General features: G+C 37.5%; 2 protein-coding genes across 2 annotated transcripts in view; one reads left to right on the forward strand and one right to left on the reverse strand.

Moving 5' to 3' along the window:
* Positions 1-17352, reverse strand: part of ARL13B (ARF like GTPase 13B) — a gene marked incomplete at its 3' end in the record, with an annotated part of 43817 nt that extends 26465 nt beyond the window's left edge. Inside the window, exons 1-3 of the mRNA XM_080350019.1 lie at positions 17005-17352; positions 15233-15303; positions 12557-12806 (exon numbers count right to left, since the gene is read on the reverse strand). Coding sequence (XP_080206145.1) covers positions 12557-12806; positions 15233-15303; positions 17005-17063 — 380 coding nt within the window. The 5' untranslated portion in view covers positions 17064-17352. The remainder of the gene's footprint in view (positions 1-12556; positions 12807-15232; positions 15304-17004) is intronic.
* Positions 594-1472, forward strand: STX19 (syntaxin 19; the record flags this gene model as incomplete). Its single annotated transcript, XM_080350032.1, has 1 exon — positions 594-1472. One exon carries the CDS (start codon positions 594-596, stop codon positions 1470-1472), a length of 879 nt encoding a protein of 292 aa, XP_080206158.1.
* Positions 17353-18774: the final 1422 nt, after the last annotated feature.

Below are 18774 nucleotides of genomic sequence, written 5' to 3' on the forward strand. Positions count from 1 at the left end.
GTGATCTTCTTGTCCTGAACATTTTACTTTTTACTGAAGTCTTGCATTCTTGATCATAGTCCAAGGAAAACATTCATGTAGAGTTTCAGGAAAATACTTTCTTCCCTATAATTAAAAATAGTTTAACTTAGATATTTTCTAAAACATGCACAATAAAACCTTTCTCTTAGCTGTATCTCCAGTAAAGCTTGCAAAACAGCTAGTGTAGAAAGCCAAACTAAATCCACTTGCTATTAAATAGGGAAGAGTGCTGAACTGTATCCCACGATGGTGCACAAAGCACATTCACATAACTTTTATGAAGAGTGCAAGTGGCAATGTAAGAATAGAAGCCAGTAGTCCAGCCTAAAAATCTTCAAGCTGCAAACTACAAGGTATTTCAAAAAGATGGACCCAATTTCAAAGCAAATCCTACTTAAATTCAGTCCATCTTTTTGAAACATCCTGTACTTTTCATGTGTACATATAACTGCTAACATTGACTGTTGTTACCCTTTGATTACAGTGAAAGAAGAAAAAAGATATTGGAGTTAAGTCTGTGCTGCAAGAGGGGAAAACTCACCCCTCTCTCCCTCCCCTCGAACACAAAAACCATGAGGGACCGCCTCCAAGAGCTTAAACTGAGAGTTAAGGAACTACAGATAGCTGGGGAAAACAACAGCACACCTGTACAAGAAGAAGAGCAGGAGGAGTTTGAACAGCAGGCCATCATTTATGAAAAAGAGCCCATAACTGAAAGGCACTTGCAGGAAATCCAGAAGCTTCAGAATGAAGTTAATAATTTGGTGGATGAAGTTAATAAATTCAGTCAACAACAAAAAAGCCTGGTATCTTCAATGAGAAGATTCAGTGTTCTTAAAAAGGAATCTAACATAGCAAGAGAAATAAAAATTCAAGCAGAGCACATACGAAAATATTTGGATGAACTGTCAAAAACAGTGAAAAAAGCTGAAAATGAACATGGGCCATCAAGTGCCACAGTAAGAATTCTAGCTTATCAGCATGCTTTCTTATCCCGACGTTACCTAAATGCTATGCTTTCATACAATGATGCTATAACTGCTAAGCAAGAGAAATGCAGAAGATTTATTGTCCGTCAGCTTGAAGTAGCTGGTAAAGAGGTATCCGAGGAAGAAGTCAACAACATGCTCCAACAAGGAAAATGGGAGATCTTCAATGAAAATCTGCTCACTGAAGTCAAAATCACCAAAGCTCAGCTTTCGGAGATTGAACAGAGACAGAAAGAACTAGTCAATCTGGAGAACCAGATCAAAGACTTAAAGGAACTTTTTAGACAGATATCAATTCTGGTGGAGGAGCAAGGGGAGATGATCAACAACATTGAAATTAGTATGAACAACACTCAGGAATACACTCAAGTATCTAAAGAAAAATTTGGACTTGCAGTCAAATATCGAAAAAGAAACCCTTGCAAAGCGCTGTGCTGCTGGTGTTGTCCGTGTTGCAAATGACAGAAGACAGAAACTGTTTGAAATACCAATGATTCCTATTTAGTAAATGGATCTTGTAAAACAGTCTCAGGATCCTTCGATTCTTTCATTTTTCTTCCTTTTTCCCTTTCCGCAGGCCTCTCAGGAAAAAGTGCATCTGTTTTCCAAATAGAATTAGAAGAATTTAATGGTTTTGACAGAAACACATGAACTGGGGGAAAAGATCAAAGGACAAGTGATACCATTTTCTTCTTCCACTCAAACAATGTGGCAACAAACTACCCATGCTTTTGGAAAGCATTGAAAATACTGTTAATCTCAAAGACAGGATTCATAAGAATGGTTTCTTAATAGTTACCTTTTAAGAAATAGTAATTAGTATGTTTAATTGCCTTGTGGTTTTCTAGCACTCATATTTACTTGGTTCAAATTCTAAGGTGTTCTTTTTTTTCTAGAAATTCTGTGAAAATACATCTACAGATAAAGCAGACATCATTAGTAATAATCCTGAACACGACACCTAAACCAATCAATAAGTCAAAAAACAGTTATCAGGGGTGTTTCAGTACTACCTCTATAGGAAAAGTTAGTTACAGCCTTACTTGCCTACTTTGCACCATGAAATAATGCTCATATTATAGCAAGACTGTGTAAACTGTTTGGTGAAACGCAAACCAGCCATTGGGGTCTTTATTTTAATAACACCATTCTGTATTTCTTACAGATAGTTGTTGAGCTGGTATTTTCTGAACACATTTAAGAGTACCAGCAGCAGAAGACCACATAACCAAACCTATAGGGATATTTGTTAGCAGTCTGACAAGAAGACATGTGTTAATAAATTGACATAAAGATATTTACAGTATTCAACTATACAGGCAGACCCCTACCAAGTAAGGATAGGGGAATATGACACTTCATTATACTCTGATAAGACATGTTCTTACTGCTGCCCTGTCTATCAAAATACACAGTTGCCTCTACAGTCTCACTTTTGCTAGTACAGAAATGAAGGAAAAATATAATAAATAAACAGAACTCCATCCTTACAAAAATAAATGTAATCTAGAACCAGAGAAGGTTTTAGGTTGGAAGGAGCTTCTGGGGGACATCCATACCAACCTCTTCCTCAAATCAAGACACGAACTTCCCTGGTTGCAGGTCTTGTCCACCAGGCCTTTGAGAAGAGCCTTGTTCTGTTATCTTCACACCTTACTAGTAGGCAGCAGTAGACAGAATCATAGAATCATTTTCATTGGAAGAGACCATTAAGATCATCAAGTCCAACCATAACCTAAATCTAGCACTAAACAATGTCCCTAAGAGCCTCATCTATGTGTCTTTTAAACACCTTCAGGGACAGTGACTACACCACTTCCCTGGACAGCCTGTTTCGGATCTCCACCTTAGGTTCTTCACCTTAAGTCCAAACAAACGCAGCTCTCTGACTCTCCTCATATGTCATGTACTCCAATACCCAAGCAGCATGGACTCACTATATTATAATCAACATTTGCCTTCATGGTCTTCTTGTAGCGGGATGTCCAAAACTGGACATGGTATAGGATATGCATCTCCTTGTACTGCCACAGGAATGGCCAGAAGAACTACTTGAAGGTTTCCAGAACTCTAAATGGTTCAATGAAATTCTGCTAATTGTAGAAGCCTAGAATCCTCATGTAGGTATGCAAAACAGATGCCTAAAGTAGTAAATATGAATACCTCCCCTGAGTACCTGAAACAGATCAGCTAGCCATTGATTCAACCTGTCCCTGAACATACGTTAGATGCTCTTTATGAAAGAGCTGAATTACCAACACAGGAAGTATACCACTCCTTTATTTTGCAGCAGTAGTTATTTCTGAAGTGAAGAGAAACAAGCAGATGCAGAGTGCTTTTGCTTTCCATAATCCAAATGGCTGGTTTCTTCCCTGTACCCAACTCCTTTTGGAATCAAATGAGAAATAGCACTCTAATGCAATTAAACAGAAAATAACAATGCTACTGAGAGAGAAAAAAAAAAAAAAAGTTATTTCCAAAAAGAAAAAAGCAACAGCAAACCAAACAAAAACACAAACAAACAATAACACTAACAAACACTAAACCTGAACAAGTAACCAGGAATGCATTTCTGAACTCCTTTATGCTGTGGAAAGATAGCATCAATATTTGGATACAGCCAGAGAAGTCAGAGAAAATTGTGCTGCAATTCTGCAAGACACTAAGCAAGCTAGATGTCTTTAATTGCATCTAATGGAAAAACAAAAAATCAATCTACCATCAAAAGGCACTACAGAATTATTTTCACATTGCGATATTTATAAATAGTTAGATTCCTTCCTTCCCAGCTTAAAATTGCAACTGAAATTAACCGTTATCAAAGTGCAGCCAGAGGTCTGAATCTTAAAGTGAAAAAGTATATTTACACAGTAGCGACAAACAATAAAATTAGATAATGACGCCACTAATACAGTTACACAAAATAATCTCCCTTAACTGTTAAAAATATACGGAAGCTATCTTTACATTCCAAGTGCAGAGTAAAAACTAGCCAATAATGAATACGGAGAAAAAGTTGCTACAGCCAACGTGCTCTTCGATACATATATGGATGGATGTACATGAATATATATCATACACACAGAAATATGAACTACAAAGAAACATCACCCCATCATCTTTTCCTGGTTTTACTTTTATAAAGAACAACGGTACATAGCAGATAGACCTTTCCTTCTCTCCTGGGCCCTTAAAAAGAAAGGCATTAGCGTACTTCTGTGAAGAATTATTGCAGCCAGCCTTGACAGAAGAGGACGTCAAAAATACAACAAACACCACCTGTTTACACAGCACCTCCCATGCATGAGGTGTTCACACAAACGTTCTTATCTAAGAAATGTGTTCCTGGGCTAGCCCTTCCTCTTCACACAACATGTATTTCTTTGAAGTAAATATGCTCTTGTTAAACAAGAGCTGTGCTTCAAATCCTGGAAGAAAACTCTAGTTTCATGAATACTCAGGAAGACAGCTGCCTATCATAGAATAATTTTGGTTGGAAAAGACCCTCAAGATCATCGAGTCCAACCATAACCTAACTCTGGCACTAAACCATGTCCCTAAGAACCTCATCTGTATATCTCTTAAACACCTCCAGGGATGGTGACTCCACCACTTCCCTGGGCAGCCTGTTCCAGAGCTTCATAACCCTTTCTGTAAAGAAATGTTTCTGACCTAAACCTCCCCAGCACAACCTGAGGCCATTTCCTCTCATCCTATCACTTGTTACCTGGGAGAAGAGACCAACACCCTCCATGCTACAACCTCCTGTCATGTAGTTGTAGAGAGAGACAAGGTCTCCCCCCTCAGCCTCCTTTTCTCCAGGCTAAACAGCCCCAGTTCCCTCAGCTGCTCCTCACCAGACTTGTGCTCCAGACCCCTCACCAGCTTCATTGCCCTCTCTGAACCCTCTCCAGTACCTCTATGTCTTTCTTGTAGTGAGGGACCCAAAACTGAACACAGGATTCAAGGTGGGGCCTCACCAGGGCCGAGTATAGTGGCACAATCACTTCTCTAGTCCTGCTGGCCACGTTATTCCTGATACAAGCCAGGATGCTCTTCGCCTTTTTGGCCACCTGGGCACACTGCTGGCTCATATTCAGCCGGCTGTCAATCAACACCCCCAGATCCTTTTCTGCCAGGCAGCTTTCCAGCCACTCTTCCCCGAGCCTGCAGTGTTGGCTGGGGTTGTCGTGACCCAAGTGCAGGACCTGGCACTTGGACTTGTTAAATCTCATACAATTGGCCTCAGCCCAATGATCCAGCTGATCCATATCCCTCTGTATGGCCTTCCTACCCTCCAACAGATTAACACTCCCAACTTGGTGTCATCTGCAAATTTACTGGGGGTGCACTCAATGCCCTCATCCAGATCACTGATAAAGAGATTAAAGAGAACTGGACCATAATTCCAGTAGTTTTGAGCTATATATTGGTTAGAAAATGGCAAAACAGAAGCACATATAACACGCTGCAGAAAAACTGAGAGAAAACCAGAGAGACTTGTGATAAGCTTTTTCTTAATGTGAGGTGCTATTAACTGAAAGTAAATGCTATTAACTAAACTTACATTGACATAATGAGAATTTGATATTGAGCATTCAAAATGATTAACAGCAGAAATGTTGCAGTAATCATTAGGATAATTTTCCAGTGTTTTTTTTAGTTGCATAGTTATGCAGAAGACAAACAAATTAAAGCAGGGTTACTAGTGCTCTAATGAGAAATGTGAGATATTAATGACTCTAAGCACTAAAAACCAGAATAATAGGTAGAAATTAGCTTTCTACTAAAAAAACCACAACTGTCCAGTGATCCAGTGATCTCTCTGATATAAAAATATCAGCCATAGCACATGGACTTGTGTTTCATGTCAAAGCAAAAATCAAACAAAACCAAACATGACCATACAAAAAAACCTCAGCACACACACACACAAATAACCCCAAACAAAACCAGTATTTGCCTACATTATATGAAGTCTAAATGTTCCTGTCTGATAAAAGAACAAAAAAATTCTGAGAAAATAAAATTTATACTTGCATACCTATAGAAGTCTTTAGGATTATGGCAGAAGAATTGACCCATGATTGTAAGAACTGCAAGATCTCTATTTTTCTACAATTCAATTTCCCCATACATAACAGACTGATTAACTACTTAAGCAGTTAAGCATTAAAAGAGGCCTACCTGAGCAAAGGAAATATAAAAAGTAGTAACACTGAACAGTAAAAAAACCCCTTAATATGAAGTTTAACATCTTCAAGTAGTTTGTACTGAGTCAATAACAGCCAATAACATCAGCACTTTAGGAAAACTGTCTTACAATCATAATGAGATACCTTCATAGGTAGTGGTAGATAGTAAGATGCCACAGCACCAAATCAATTTGAAGCAAGTATCTCACTGAACAACACCAGAACCCTTATATTCCCATATTACTATAATATAGAGTATCTTGTACCAACCCTATGCCTACATTGCACAATTCAGCCTATTCTCTTCCCATGCTATTGGGCCTCTACTTATCCCTGAACAGAGGTCTCTAACCACTCCTTTACCAGGGAGGATGAGGAGCAATATTTGTCTTGCCCTTTACTTGTGTCAGCAGCATGTCTTCTTACTCCTGGCAAAAAAGAAGAGCTGCCATGCCCATAGGTGTACTATGGGATTTGGGCATACCATAACACAATTGATGGGATGGAAGAAAACATGGCAAAAGGAAGAATGGGCCAGTGATTCCAACTCTACTTTGCTCCATAATGAAGATTGCATCTCAAACTCTCTAGTAATGGACCCTGTTCTTCCTTGTGAAATGAGACCCCTGTACCCATGATCCTTCACAGCAGTATCTTGCTAGCATTAATCACAGTATAAAGTTGATCACAAACAAAAGATGTCTAAGAAGTTATGCTTCTTGGTGACAACCAATGATAGGACAAGGGGAAATGGGTACAAATAGGAACACAGGAGGTTCCACTTAAATATGAGAAGACACAGAACACTGATCAGGCTGCCCAAGGAGGTTGTGGAGTCTCCTTCTCTGGAGACATTCAAAACCTGTCTGGACACATTCTCATGTAACCTCATCTAGGTGTTCCTGCAAAGGGATTGGACTAGATGATCTTTCGAGGTCCCTTCCAAGCCCTAACGTTCTGTGATTCTGTGTGACGTTAATTCCCGGTGCTTCTCAGAAAGGACTGCCGCTTTTTTTGGCAGTTGTAAAACAAAAGGAAAAATATTCTGGGAAAATGTTCTCATTAAAAGAAATAACAGAAATAGTGTATTTACTAGGTAGAGCTAGAATTAAAAAAACAAGCAAAACAACCCCCAGATTTTAACTTGAAGAAAAAAAGTTGTGAATAAAACACATACATTTTTCAAGGACCTATTCTTCTACTGGAAAGATTTTAAAGTACTTGTTGTGGATATAATTTTCCACATACTTCATTAAATAACTGAGGGCCTAATTCGCACACCTCCCTATACATTATGATCAAAACACTTTTACTGCACACATCACAGTCCTAGCTGGACAACGTATCAAAAATTGTTCTCCCACCTCTCCTCCCCGCTTTCTTCCAAATACACACAGCTGCTCATCTGTGTGACAAATTGTAACTACACTGTCTTTGTGGACGGTACCAGAGAGCAAGCCCTGGCCCCTGGATAAAGTGGTGTGGACTGGCACCGATTTAAGATATTTGGAGCAAAGAGCTTTTGGAGCCCTTCCTCTGGAGAGGACTGGTCACATTCATGCTACAGCACATGATCCCAGTCTCCCTTGTGCTGCATGTGGCATCCCTCTGGCCTCAGGCCTTAAATACGTAATATTATTTTATTTTTAATTCAATATGTCTAAAATAACAATCAGTGCAATGTATCTCATGAGAGAATTGTTCATGTCGATATTACATGCTTAAAGTTTTGCACACATAGCATGAGGGCACGTAGTGTGCAAGACCTGCTGACGCAGCATTGGAGACCTGTCCTGATTAGTAGAAGCTGAAGTTGGTATGGCCCACACCTTTACTATCTGACCAACCTACAGTGTTATACAGACATGACCTCTCGGAAAGAGGGAGGACACACAACCGTTTCTCTCCAAGAAGGAAGAAGTGAATCAGCTACCACGTACACAGTACAGCTCATTGTGGTGACAGTACCCAAGGAATGACAAAAAAAGGGGGAAGAAGGGAGAGAGTGAATGACTACATCTCTTAGTGTAGACAAACCAGATAATCACTGTGCTGTTCAAAATGGGAAAACAAAAGTTTACTTTGTCTGTTGGTGTGTCAAACACTCTCGAGTCTTTCCTGGTGACCCCTAAGTGTAGTGTTGTTAAAGTCTGGTGCTGTTCTTGGATGTTGTTTTTGTTTGTTGTTTTTGGGTTTTTGTTTGTTTGTTTTTGTTTTGTTCAATACAACCTCAGCTTCACATTAGTAAGTGAGAAAAATCTTGAAACTGAATGAAACTTCAGACCATTGAATGAATATATAGAAGAGTGGACAAACCTGTCATCATGTTAACAGCAAACAACAGGAGAAAATACTTTTTATTTAAATGTTACTATTAGAGATGTTTTTACTGCAATGTACTAGACCCCATACTTACAAGCAACATTATCATTTTACAGGAAGAAACATACAGTTACCTAAATTATGTTTTTTTCTTTTAAAAACTTCAAATATAAAAATTAGGTATATTTAGGTAAAGGAACTTCATGATTCAGCATATATTTTACACATCAAAATTTGCTTACTCGAGTAGAAAAAGCTTCTCCTTCACTACTTTTATAGACCACTTTTGCAAGAACAGTTAGTTCCTACAATAACCACACCACTGACTTAAATCAATTTCATATGGGTAGAAGAGAGAGAACAAAACTGATTTTAATTAATTCACTTCACCTATTCCTAAAGGCAACAGCCAGCCAAGTACTTCTCTTGTTGCACTGCAACCAGACCCAGCATGTGCTTCCTCAGCCAGAGAGGAAATGCTGAATGGAGAAAGGGAAGAGAAGGAAAAAGAGGTTAAGTCTTCAGGAACTAGTGAAAGAGGTTAGAGAATGTAAGAAAAGGTGAGTATATTAGAGAATGTGTTTATTCATTAGTACAGTTATACAAATTGTATTATGTTCTCTTGGAATTATTATTGAAAAAACGATTTTCTAGAAGCATTCAACAATGACACTCTTAATCCAAATCATAATGTTCTGAACGCCAGGAATTGTACAAGTAAAACAGGATGAAAGTTCTAGTAAGCATTAAATTACCTAACAGGGAATGCAATTTCTATTTCAAGTTTTTCTTTTATATATGCTGAGATAGTCCTTGACAGATTAGGAAGAGAACTCCGACAGATCAGAATTATTGTCTAGAGGGAAATCCCAGACTCCTTACCATTGCTAACACTCTAGTATCATTCCTTTCCAAGTTTTGTTAACTAATAAGGAAAATATTACAACGCATAGCCACAAATATGTTATTGATAACCTGATAATTGGAATGTTCCTTTACTAATATACAAATTTAATTGTCTGATAAGCAGTGGTTTATTTCAAAGGTCCATCTTGGTTACTGGTCATGAAGATTTTATCCCACTTGCAAAGTTAGTTTTATCCAGATAGATGAAAGCCCATAAATACGAAAGAAAAAGGTACACACAATGATACACCTGATACCGCATATATAGTAATTTCTGGTGCTGCCTTCAATATCTAGAATGGACTTACATCCAATCTTACAGCATGTTTATATATACTCCATTGCACAAGATAGATACTGCACATATCACAAGTTGAGGTAAATAACTTTAGACTAAAATTCGGTACTGACTGTTGAAATTTTGGTATATTAATTCAATCTATGCTTAAAAAGAAACATTAAAATCCAGTAGAAACATTGTAATTGTTTAATCCTGATCAAGTCACAAATACTCTTTCATCAGTCTTCAGCACACACACACTCTGAAGCTATAGGTCTCCTTTTCATTCCTTTAGAGTTTAGGTTCTTTCATTAGTTTTTAAGATGATAACTGGTAATTAATGAAACATTAATGAATACAAGTTTTGTATTTAAGCATACAAATAACATTGTAGAGAAATAGGTGAACCTACAGACAGCAGAGAATAAACAAATTACACCTTTTTTTCTGCTTCTCCTTGTTTATTTCAAGTGCTGGAGGAAAGCAGTAGTCCAGACCAGAGACACACTTGTGGAGTGTGGAAATCACAGAGAAGGAGTCTCTCTCCTCTGTCATGAAATTATAACAATATTCTATGAAAAGAGAAATAGATTGTGGTCTGCAGTGTAAGAGCATGGGAGAGAAGGGAATTACTTAAACTTTAGCTTTCTTGGATTTAACACTCAGGCATCACTGTATTGTTTTCAGTAAATACTAGCCTTCACACACACATGCACAGACTAAAATGTACTAATTAGAAACTTAGCAAGATATTAGGGAACTTATTGCTACATGGACACCAAGTATGTTGTTATTAAAAAACAAAATGAGAGCTGAACATCCTTAGAAGGAAATATTTTAAAAGGCTAACTTTCACCACAAATTAGGAAATCTGCTGTTTGCTTTATTCTGCTCTTCATACATTCTAATTTTTCAGTTTTAGGGACTAAAGGGAAAAACATTTATGCCACAGACCTCTTATCTGGCAAGTATGAGTGACAGAAATTTGCATCTCCAATCAAAGGCATCTTCAGGAAGGGAAGGTACACAGGACCAGTTTAATCTCATTTGCTGAGCACTTGATACCCACAACACAAACACTAGTGCACACTGACTGCTTCACAGCTTGCAGGCTTCATAACATAAGAAGTGCTTCAAATATCGAAAAAAATTCTAGACTTTACATGATTTGAACACGCCCAGAAGCATTTCTGTGCCATTAACATTAGAGACCAAACCAAAACCAAAAGCAATACAGGAAAGAATCCTTAACTCAAGATGCAGGCTCATACAGGGAGCATAAAACAAAAAACTACTGGGTCCCTCCACAGAACTGGGGCACTGCCAAAGCAAATGCTGTTCAAAGGCTGATTAGCTACTGACATGGATCGAAAATGTAAGATAGAGTCCCACAAGTCCCAGGAACGTGAGTGGGCTCTGCAGCTACAGTCAGCCACCCAAATAAACTCCATTATAGGATTAGGGCATAGAGATTTCTATGAAAAAAACCCACCAAAACAACAAACAACACAAAACAAACCAACAAACAAAACAAACAAACAACAAACAAAAAACCACAAACAAAACCAAACAAAAAAAAAACCAAACCAACCAACCAAAAACGCAAACTAAAACCAAAAAGGTAAAGTTGTATTTATTTAAAAACACTGCACAGTTGTCAACTGTCACAGTTGCATTTTCAGAACAGATTTGAGTTGATCTAGCTGCATTAAGTTGGTTTTACTGCCCTCCCTGTACTAATAACATTCAGATAGCAAAGGAAGTTAAAATCTAACCTATTTTTCAACATAAATACCATTAGGATTGCTGAACCACACTCTACTTCATTGAAACAATTAGCCAGCTTCACCTTCAAATCACCAGAGCATTGCTACTTAAAAGTAGATGGCCTTCCTCTTATCTTCACAGATTCTTTACAATATCACAGAAATGTTGTGTAATTACTGCATTATGGAGGTCTTATGCCCACCAGACATAAAGATATTGTCCTGATAAATGATTTTAAACTTTCATAGTTTACTTTGTAACTTTTAGATGGTATTTGTCCTCAAAGACCTTTTGTGTGGCTGAAATTAATAGCGTGTTATTTCCAATATTTTACAAAACCTAGTTTTTAAGCAGAAAAGCTCATGAGTCTACCAGTTATGTGAAAGAAGGTCTCTAGACCTTATGAAACATTAAGTATTTTTTTAATTAAAACACATGCACTGAAACAGAAGCACATGGCACACATTATTAAAGTAAGCCTTCTTTAATGAGATTTTGCTGATCATGTATCAGCAGCACCACCATGTGTTAAGTGAACAAAACATTTATTACTGAGAGATTACTGGTATTGCAGAATATAGTCAGCCATTTACAATTTAAGCAATTGAAGTAGGCCTAAATAGTAACAATATTTTTGCACCATTTTTCCCATGCCAAACTTGCAAAGCCTTTAGCCTATCGTACCATTTCAAGTAATATTACAATTTTCAAGAGTTAAAAAAACCCACCTTATTATTTTTCCACTGATAATAAAAGACAAGAGAAATTAATATCCCTGAGAAGTATTAAATAAGATCTAATGCCAGATGCAGTGAATAGACTCACTATATCACTATTTACAAATCAGGAAGGATGGGCTTTGTTCACTAGTATGATACTAAGATTGGCATAAAATAAATACTTCAGAAATACTGTAAAACTAATTGTAATATTGTTTAATGCTAAAGTTACAGTAGTATTACTGTACTTTATACTTATGTTTATACTTTACATAAATGGTTCTTTAGAAGGTGCATTGAAGGTAACAATTTAATAAATATTCTCCTAATAATCTGAAATTTTGTAAAGTTACTTACACTAACACGGGTTTTCCTGATATCTTAGGGCTGTTTAAAACGTCTATCATGGCTTGCTTTGTTTCTTCCATTCTTGCAATGTCACTGGAATCCACAACAAATATTACACCATAGGACTCAGCATAGTAATTCTTCCAGATATTTCGAATTCGTTTCCCACCTCCTAAATCAAAGATGGTGACTTCAAAGCGTCCCTGTTTAAGGTCAATCTTGGAAAAACCAACTGTTGGAGCCACATCTTCAGGAGACTCTGTCAGAGTTCAAAGAAGAAAGACTTCAGTAAAATGTGTTCTTAGTTCTTTAAAGAGGATTTGACATTGTGATTTGTGTAGCAAAATGTATATTTTAAAAACATGGAGCAAATTCTCCCTGTTAAGTGACACCATATCGCTAACCACATTTTTTTACATTAAGATTTTCCCTCTCCTGACATAATTTCAAACTAATACACTAGTCTCTCAAACAGTTACTTCACATAAATTTAGACAGGAGCACTAGGGCCAGGGGTGGGGGAGGAGAAAAAAGAGCCAAAAATGCAATTTTTAATATTTAATACTACAGTTAAATTGCAGTGGTGTTCAGTGTATGGCAGTTTTTACTTTTCCCCTCACCACTAACGCTCCCATCTAAACAGTTACAGTGTTTGCATGGTATTAGTCCAAGTTTGAGAAGAAGAACAAACAAAACAGTTAATAAATTATGACCTGGGAAGCCTTGCACTCTGCCAAATTTATTCTTTATCCCTCAATGGTTGCCAAAATAGCTTCAAAACTTCAAACCAAAAGTTGAGATAAAGTGACTAAAACCATGTTCTGAGATCTAAACTACTTGATTCACTGTATTCAAGATCAGGTTTTGGCCTTTGTTTTAGTTTTGTTTGTTTTCAGTTTGCTATACAATATGCTATTAAAAAAAAAAAAAACCCAAAACAAAAAAAAAAAAAAAACCAAAACAAAACAAAAAAAAGCACTCAAACAGGAAAAACCAAAACCAAAACAAAAAACCACAAACACACCTGTAGCTTTACATTTAATACTTTTGCTTCCTGTCTTCCTCTCCAGAGGGCAAAGAAAGCCTGTACTTGCCTCACATCACTAAGCTGCAGGGGGTGTTACCTGGATCTCTGCAACCGTTTTATGTAGGCTTGGTAGCACAAGGCAGGAGAAATAGATGTAAAATTCAGCTTGTTTAGAGGAAGAAATAAAGGCACAGTCAAAAGCACTGAGCTCTGAAGAGGAGTACAGAAGCTAAATCATTATCAGACTTCTGCTACCACATTCCTTTTTTGAGAGAATCCTTCATACACACACAGCTGAGATGGGGATTCATAACAGACTGCCTGGCCAGAACAGCATAAGCCAAGGCTCCAGTAAGAGAGGGGTCCCAGGACACCATTTATGAAAAACTACAGCTTCAAAACTCAGTAGACTTTATTTTGAAGAATGTTTTGCACATGAGCTGGAAGTATATGCTTTTACAAGAGAGAACATTGTGAACATAAAGGTTGGATAAGGGTGAAAGCTATCAATGATGAGGGGATATTGCTGAAACATATGCTACTATTGTACAGTGAGGTCTCCAATAATGCACAGTCTTCAGCGTAAAAACAGGGTCTGCCATATAGTCTGCAGAGCCGTTTTGGCAACTATGACTTCAGTGGCTATGCCGATTTGCTTAGATTTAAGAATCCTAAGAACTGAAATATACTTGGTTTCTGCTAAAACCCAGCAGTCATAACTGCAGTCTTCTCCTGTAAGTTTTATGACTGGTACACAGCCAAAAATACTGGTTCTATCAACTCTAAAGACTAACTGAAGGTTATAAACTCTGCAAGCCCTGTTAAGGAAAAAAAATGCTTTCTACAGCAGGTGCTATTTAAGCCCTGGGAAACAGTCACAGAAGTGAGAACTATCTTTTGCTGGAGTTTCCCTTTAGAAATATCCTCTTTAACCCCCTTTTTTTTTCTTAAAAAACAAAAGGACTTTTAGAAAGAACTCTCATGTTTAGCTGATAAAGGTATTAAAGTTTATTGAGATAGAATGGAAGGCTAAATAATGAAGCTCTCATGTTTTCAGGACAAAGATTCAGGAATAAAAGTGAGAGAATATTAATAACTTTATTCCCACTCAGCAAGTTCGTGAACTTACATAACACATGTAAACAAAAAGTCAAGGTGGAGTCTCCAAGTCTGGCAAAACACTAGTAAGTACACTCTTGTTATTACACAAGATGAAAGCTATTTAGAAAGACAATCCCACACGTGGAAAAATAAAACCAAAACCATAAAGAAGCTTTGTTTTGATAAGTACATGTTTTATCTCAAATTAATCTTGCTTGCACATGTCACTGAATGGTGCAGAGCATGCTCCAAAAATCAAGTGGTCTGTTACTGAAGCAACTACCTAGAAAATTGTTACCTTCAAAAGGTAAGACCCCTAAATATTTCTCCATCTGCATGTCTTCACACCATGGGGCCTGTGACATACCCACTTTGTCAACCACATTTGTACCACTTTTGGTGGTACAATCACCAAAACTTTCTTTCAACAATATGGGAGGATGAGAAATTAAGAAACAAAGCAATATTTTTAGATTTAAATTATTTTAGATTGAAATTATTAATTATACTCTCTCTTTCAATGTTCTATTTAGATGAAAAACAAATTAATTGCTTACCTCCTTGAATTCCTCGGACTGTAGCAGTTTTACCAGCATTATCGAGACCAACCATTATTAGGGTCACCTTCCTACACAAGGAGAGAAAAAAAAAAATATTTCAAGTATTTTTTCTTCTAGCTATACAACATTTATTCAATTCAGCTTTTTAATACATGCATAGCAAATTTACCACAAACTAGTAGAAATAATAGGTATCAAAATACCAAGTAGGAGGCTTTGTTGCAATTGTATATCTGATGTTCAATATGTCAAATTATCTGATTAGACAGAATAGACAGAGCAGCAGAACAAGGTATGAAATGAGAAGTCTAATATTGCACTACAAGTTTCACAAGACAATGATTTTGCTTTCAATTTATATTTGCTTGATGAAAATTAATTTCATGGTATTGTAAATTTTATCCTTTTTTGGGGGGGTGGTCATGGTCTCTAACTATTTCTGTAATTTCATTTCCATTCCTCTGTATTTTTACTGTCTCTCTGCCTCAAAGTTGTGTCTATACTAGAAATACATTTGTCTCAACCAATGCATCTGAACAATACTATAGTACACAACACTTGTGCAGACAACATCAGATGCTGTAAAAAAGGTGGCACTGGTACTCATTGTGCCTTTGCTTCAAGGAGGAACAATCTAGACTGCCAATGTGCAAACCAGTGGTATTGAGTATGTACAATATACAAGCAAAGTGGCAGACAGGTTAGAATTTATACCATGATAGGATTTTAAGCAAAGCAATAGGGAAAGTATGTACATGTATATCTCAATTGTTCCTCCTAGTCACAAAAACTCAGAGGAGTCAAAGAAATTTGCTAAATTTTATGCCCCTTTAAGTGAGGGAATACTAAAAACATCGTTATTTCCAATCTTAAAACTATGGTATCATCACGCGTGAAGTATAATTCATGCGAGTTTCTTCAGAAGAGCCAAAAACCTCTGAGAAAAGAGCCTAAAATGAAGAGTAGTATGTTCATAGTAAATTATACTTTAACAGTAAGATAAAAATCAGAACAGCCACGAACATTTATAAACTCACAATTGTTCATAATACCTTGGTGGTATCAGAAAGCAATTCAATCCAATATAGTTCTTTGAACAACAGCACTTTCTATAAAACCTAAACTATGTAGCATTGAAGAAAAGAGCAAATCCTGCTACATGAGTGTAAAGTATAACTGTGTGGTGTACCATTTTTCCCTTTCCCTGTAGCTTGTAAATAGTTTGAAAAAGAACAATGCACTATCTGTGCCTCTCTGCTAACTTGAGGGAAAAGGATGCAGGATGTCAAAGTAAAAGTAACGGAAACAGATGAAAACAGTAGAATTCCATAAGTGAGAATGGATCACCAGGCTATTCTCAAAATGCAGTATTAAGATACTTAGATAATAGTACGAAAACTAGTATTACACTGGGGCTATAGTCTACTCTTGACAAAGTGTTTTAACACATTACATTTCAGAATCTCAAAATGCAAAAACTAAATCAATACGACAAAAAGCAAATAAACTTTACATCAACATTCTAGCATCACCCCATAATGCTCAACTTGAGGAAACAGTACGCAAAGGACAATATTTTGAATGTTATACTTTCCTGAAGTCAGAAACCAAGGGCCTAAATTAGAGATGATTAACTTTTAACTTTTCAGTTCAGAAGATGTATTGATTCTCTCTTGGAGAAAAAATAAATGATGCATTTTATCTCAGAGGACATGAAATACAGTCTGAGAAGGTCAGTACAGAAATTTCAAATATTTTTGCATGTTTACCTGACAGGTTCCTGCCACCGTTTTAACCAGCTGCAGCAATTGGCCATTAGACTGAACATTTCCCTTCTCTAGCCATCTAGAGCCATGAAAACTACAGAAATGATGTGGACAGGCCAGCACAACCCAAGACGACTGAGAGAGAGATTGCAGATGCCAGATGGTGTCTTGTCACTGCTAGCAAGGGAAGAAAAAAAAAAAAAAAGCATAGTTAGCTCCTATGTATAACCAAGGCAAGGATTTTCGCAGCAGCCTGACCATTCAGAGTGTGCCATATTCAGTAAGCCCTGCGACAGTCTCTTTATATGTTTCAATTTTCCATCCTCTCACACGCCATGTGTCCCCACTTTACATACCTGGGCAGCAACAACACAGTACTCATACAAAATAATAATGCAAGACTACTGCATATAGGGAAACTTGCAAGTTACAGCAGTAAGACAAATCAAGCTATGAGATTCCAGTGCTTGCCTTGCTAACATAGCCCACAGTTCTGCTGACAGACAGAAAATAAGACCAATTTCAAGCATAAGTAAGGCTTGTAAGAACAGAACAGGATAAGGTATTAAAAGCAAATAATGTCCTACCTGTTAAGTATATTCATTTAACTGTCAATTCATTTTACACAGAAAGATCCCATAACAAGGAAACTGGGTTCTCCAGGGAGTACTCTGAGGAACTGGCAACTTAATATCTAGTAATTTTCATTAAACAGAAGTATAATGTACTTCCATTATTTTATAATCCCACTTTCTACTCCTCAAGCAGGAGGAAGCAACAGGGAACAGCCCACTTTTTTGTGTTCCTCTGTATAACAAAATAGAGAGTGTGATCATGTGCACATTTATTTCTTTGTATGCACACTTAGCAAAGAAACAGTAAAGCTTACACAAACCCATGCAGTCAAGTGCACAAAGATGCAAAACCTTTAAATTCCCTTAGTTACAACAATCCTACTGCAAACAACAGTAGCTGCCCATATAAAGGCCTTTTGTAAGCAAGCTTTGGGCAATTTTAATTCACAAGTTCAAATCTACAACCTCCCTGATAGGATGATGTACCGAGTCTGGCTGCTACTTTCTTCACAACAGCCTGTGGTGCTATGCTTTGTATTTTCAGCTAAAACACTGCTAACACATGAATATTTTGGCTATTACTGGACATGCTTACACAGCATCAAGGCTTGCTTTCTTTCCCACTCTGCCCTGCCTCCCTTTCCCCTCAGCCAGTAGACAAGAGGTTGGGAGGGGACACCATCAGCCCCAACTGATCAAAGCATATGATAAGCTCAGCAAAAAACAGCTCAAGGAGGAAGAGAAAAATGTTCATAGTTGTCTTCCTAAGCAGCCATTAAGCATGCTGAGTCCCTGCTTTCCAGAAAGGGGCTGAACATCTGCCCACTGATGGGAAGAAGTGATTTATTCCTCTTTTTGTTCTGACTGAGCATGCAGCTTTTGCTTTCCCCATTAAACTGTCATTACCTCTACCCACAATTCTTCTCATCTTCCTTCTATCTTCTCCCCATCCTGTGGGAGACGGGAGTGAGAAAGTCACTGGGGGCATGTTTAGCTGTTGGGCAAGGCCAACCCACCACTGACCTTCTCAATGGCAACATGTGGCTAAAGATAATAAGGACTTTGATCTGAGCATGTTATAGTTGATAATTGGCAGGCCCTCGTGCTGGTCACTGAGCTCACTTACTTTACTGCACATTAGAGTCCAGTGCTTGTTAGTGGCTGGAAAAGGCTGTTCAGGTTGCTTCTCCTTTGGGAA

The sequence above is a fragment of the Nesoenas mayeri genome (genome assembly GCF_963082525.1).
Source record: "Nesoenas mayeri genome assembly, chromosome: 1".
Classification (NCBI taxonomy): domain Eukaryota; kingdom Metazoa; phylum Chordata; class Aves; order Columbiformes; family Columbidae; genus Nesoenas; species Nesoenas mayeri.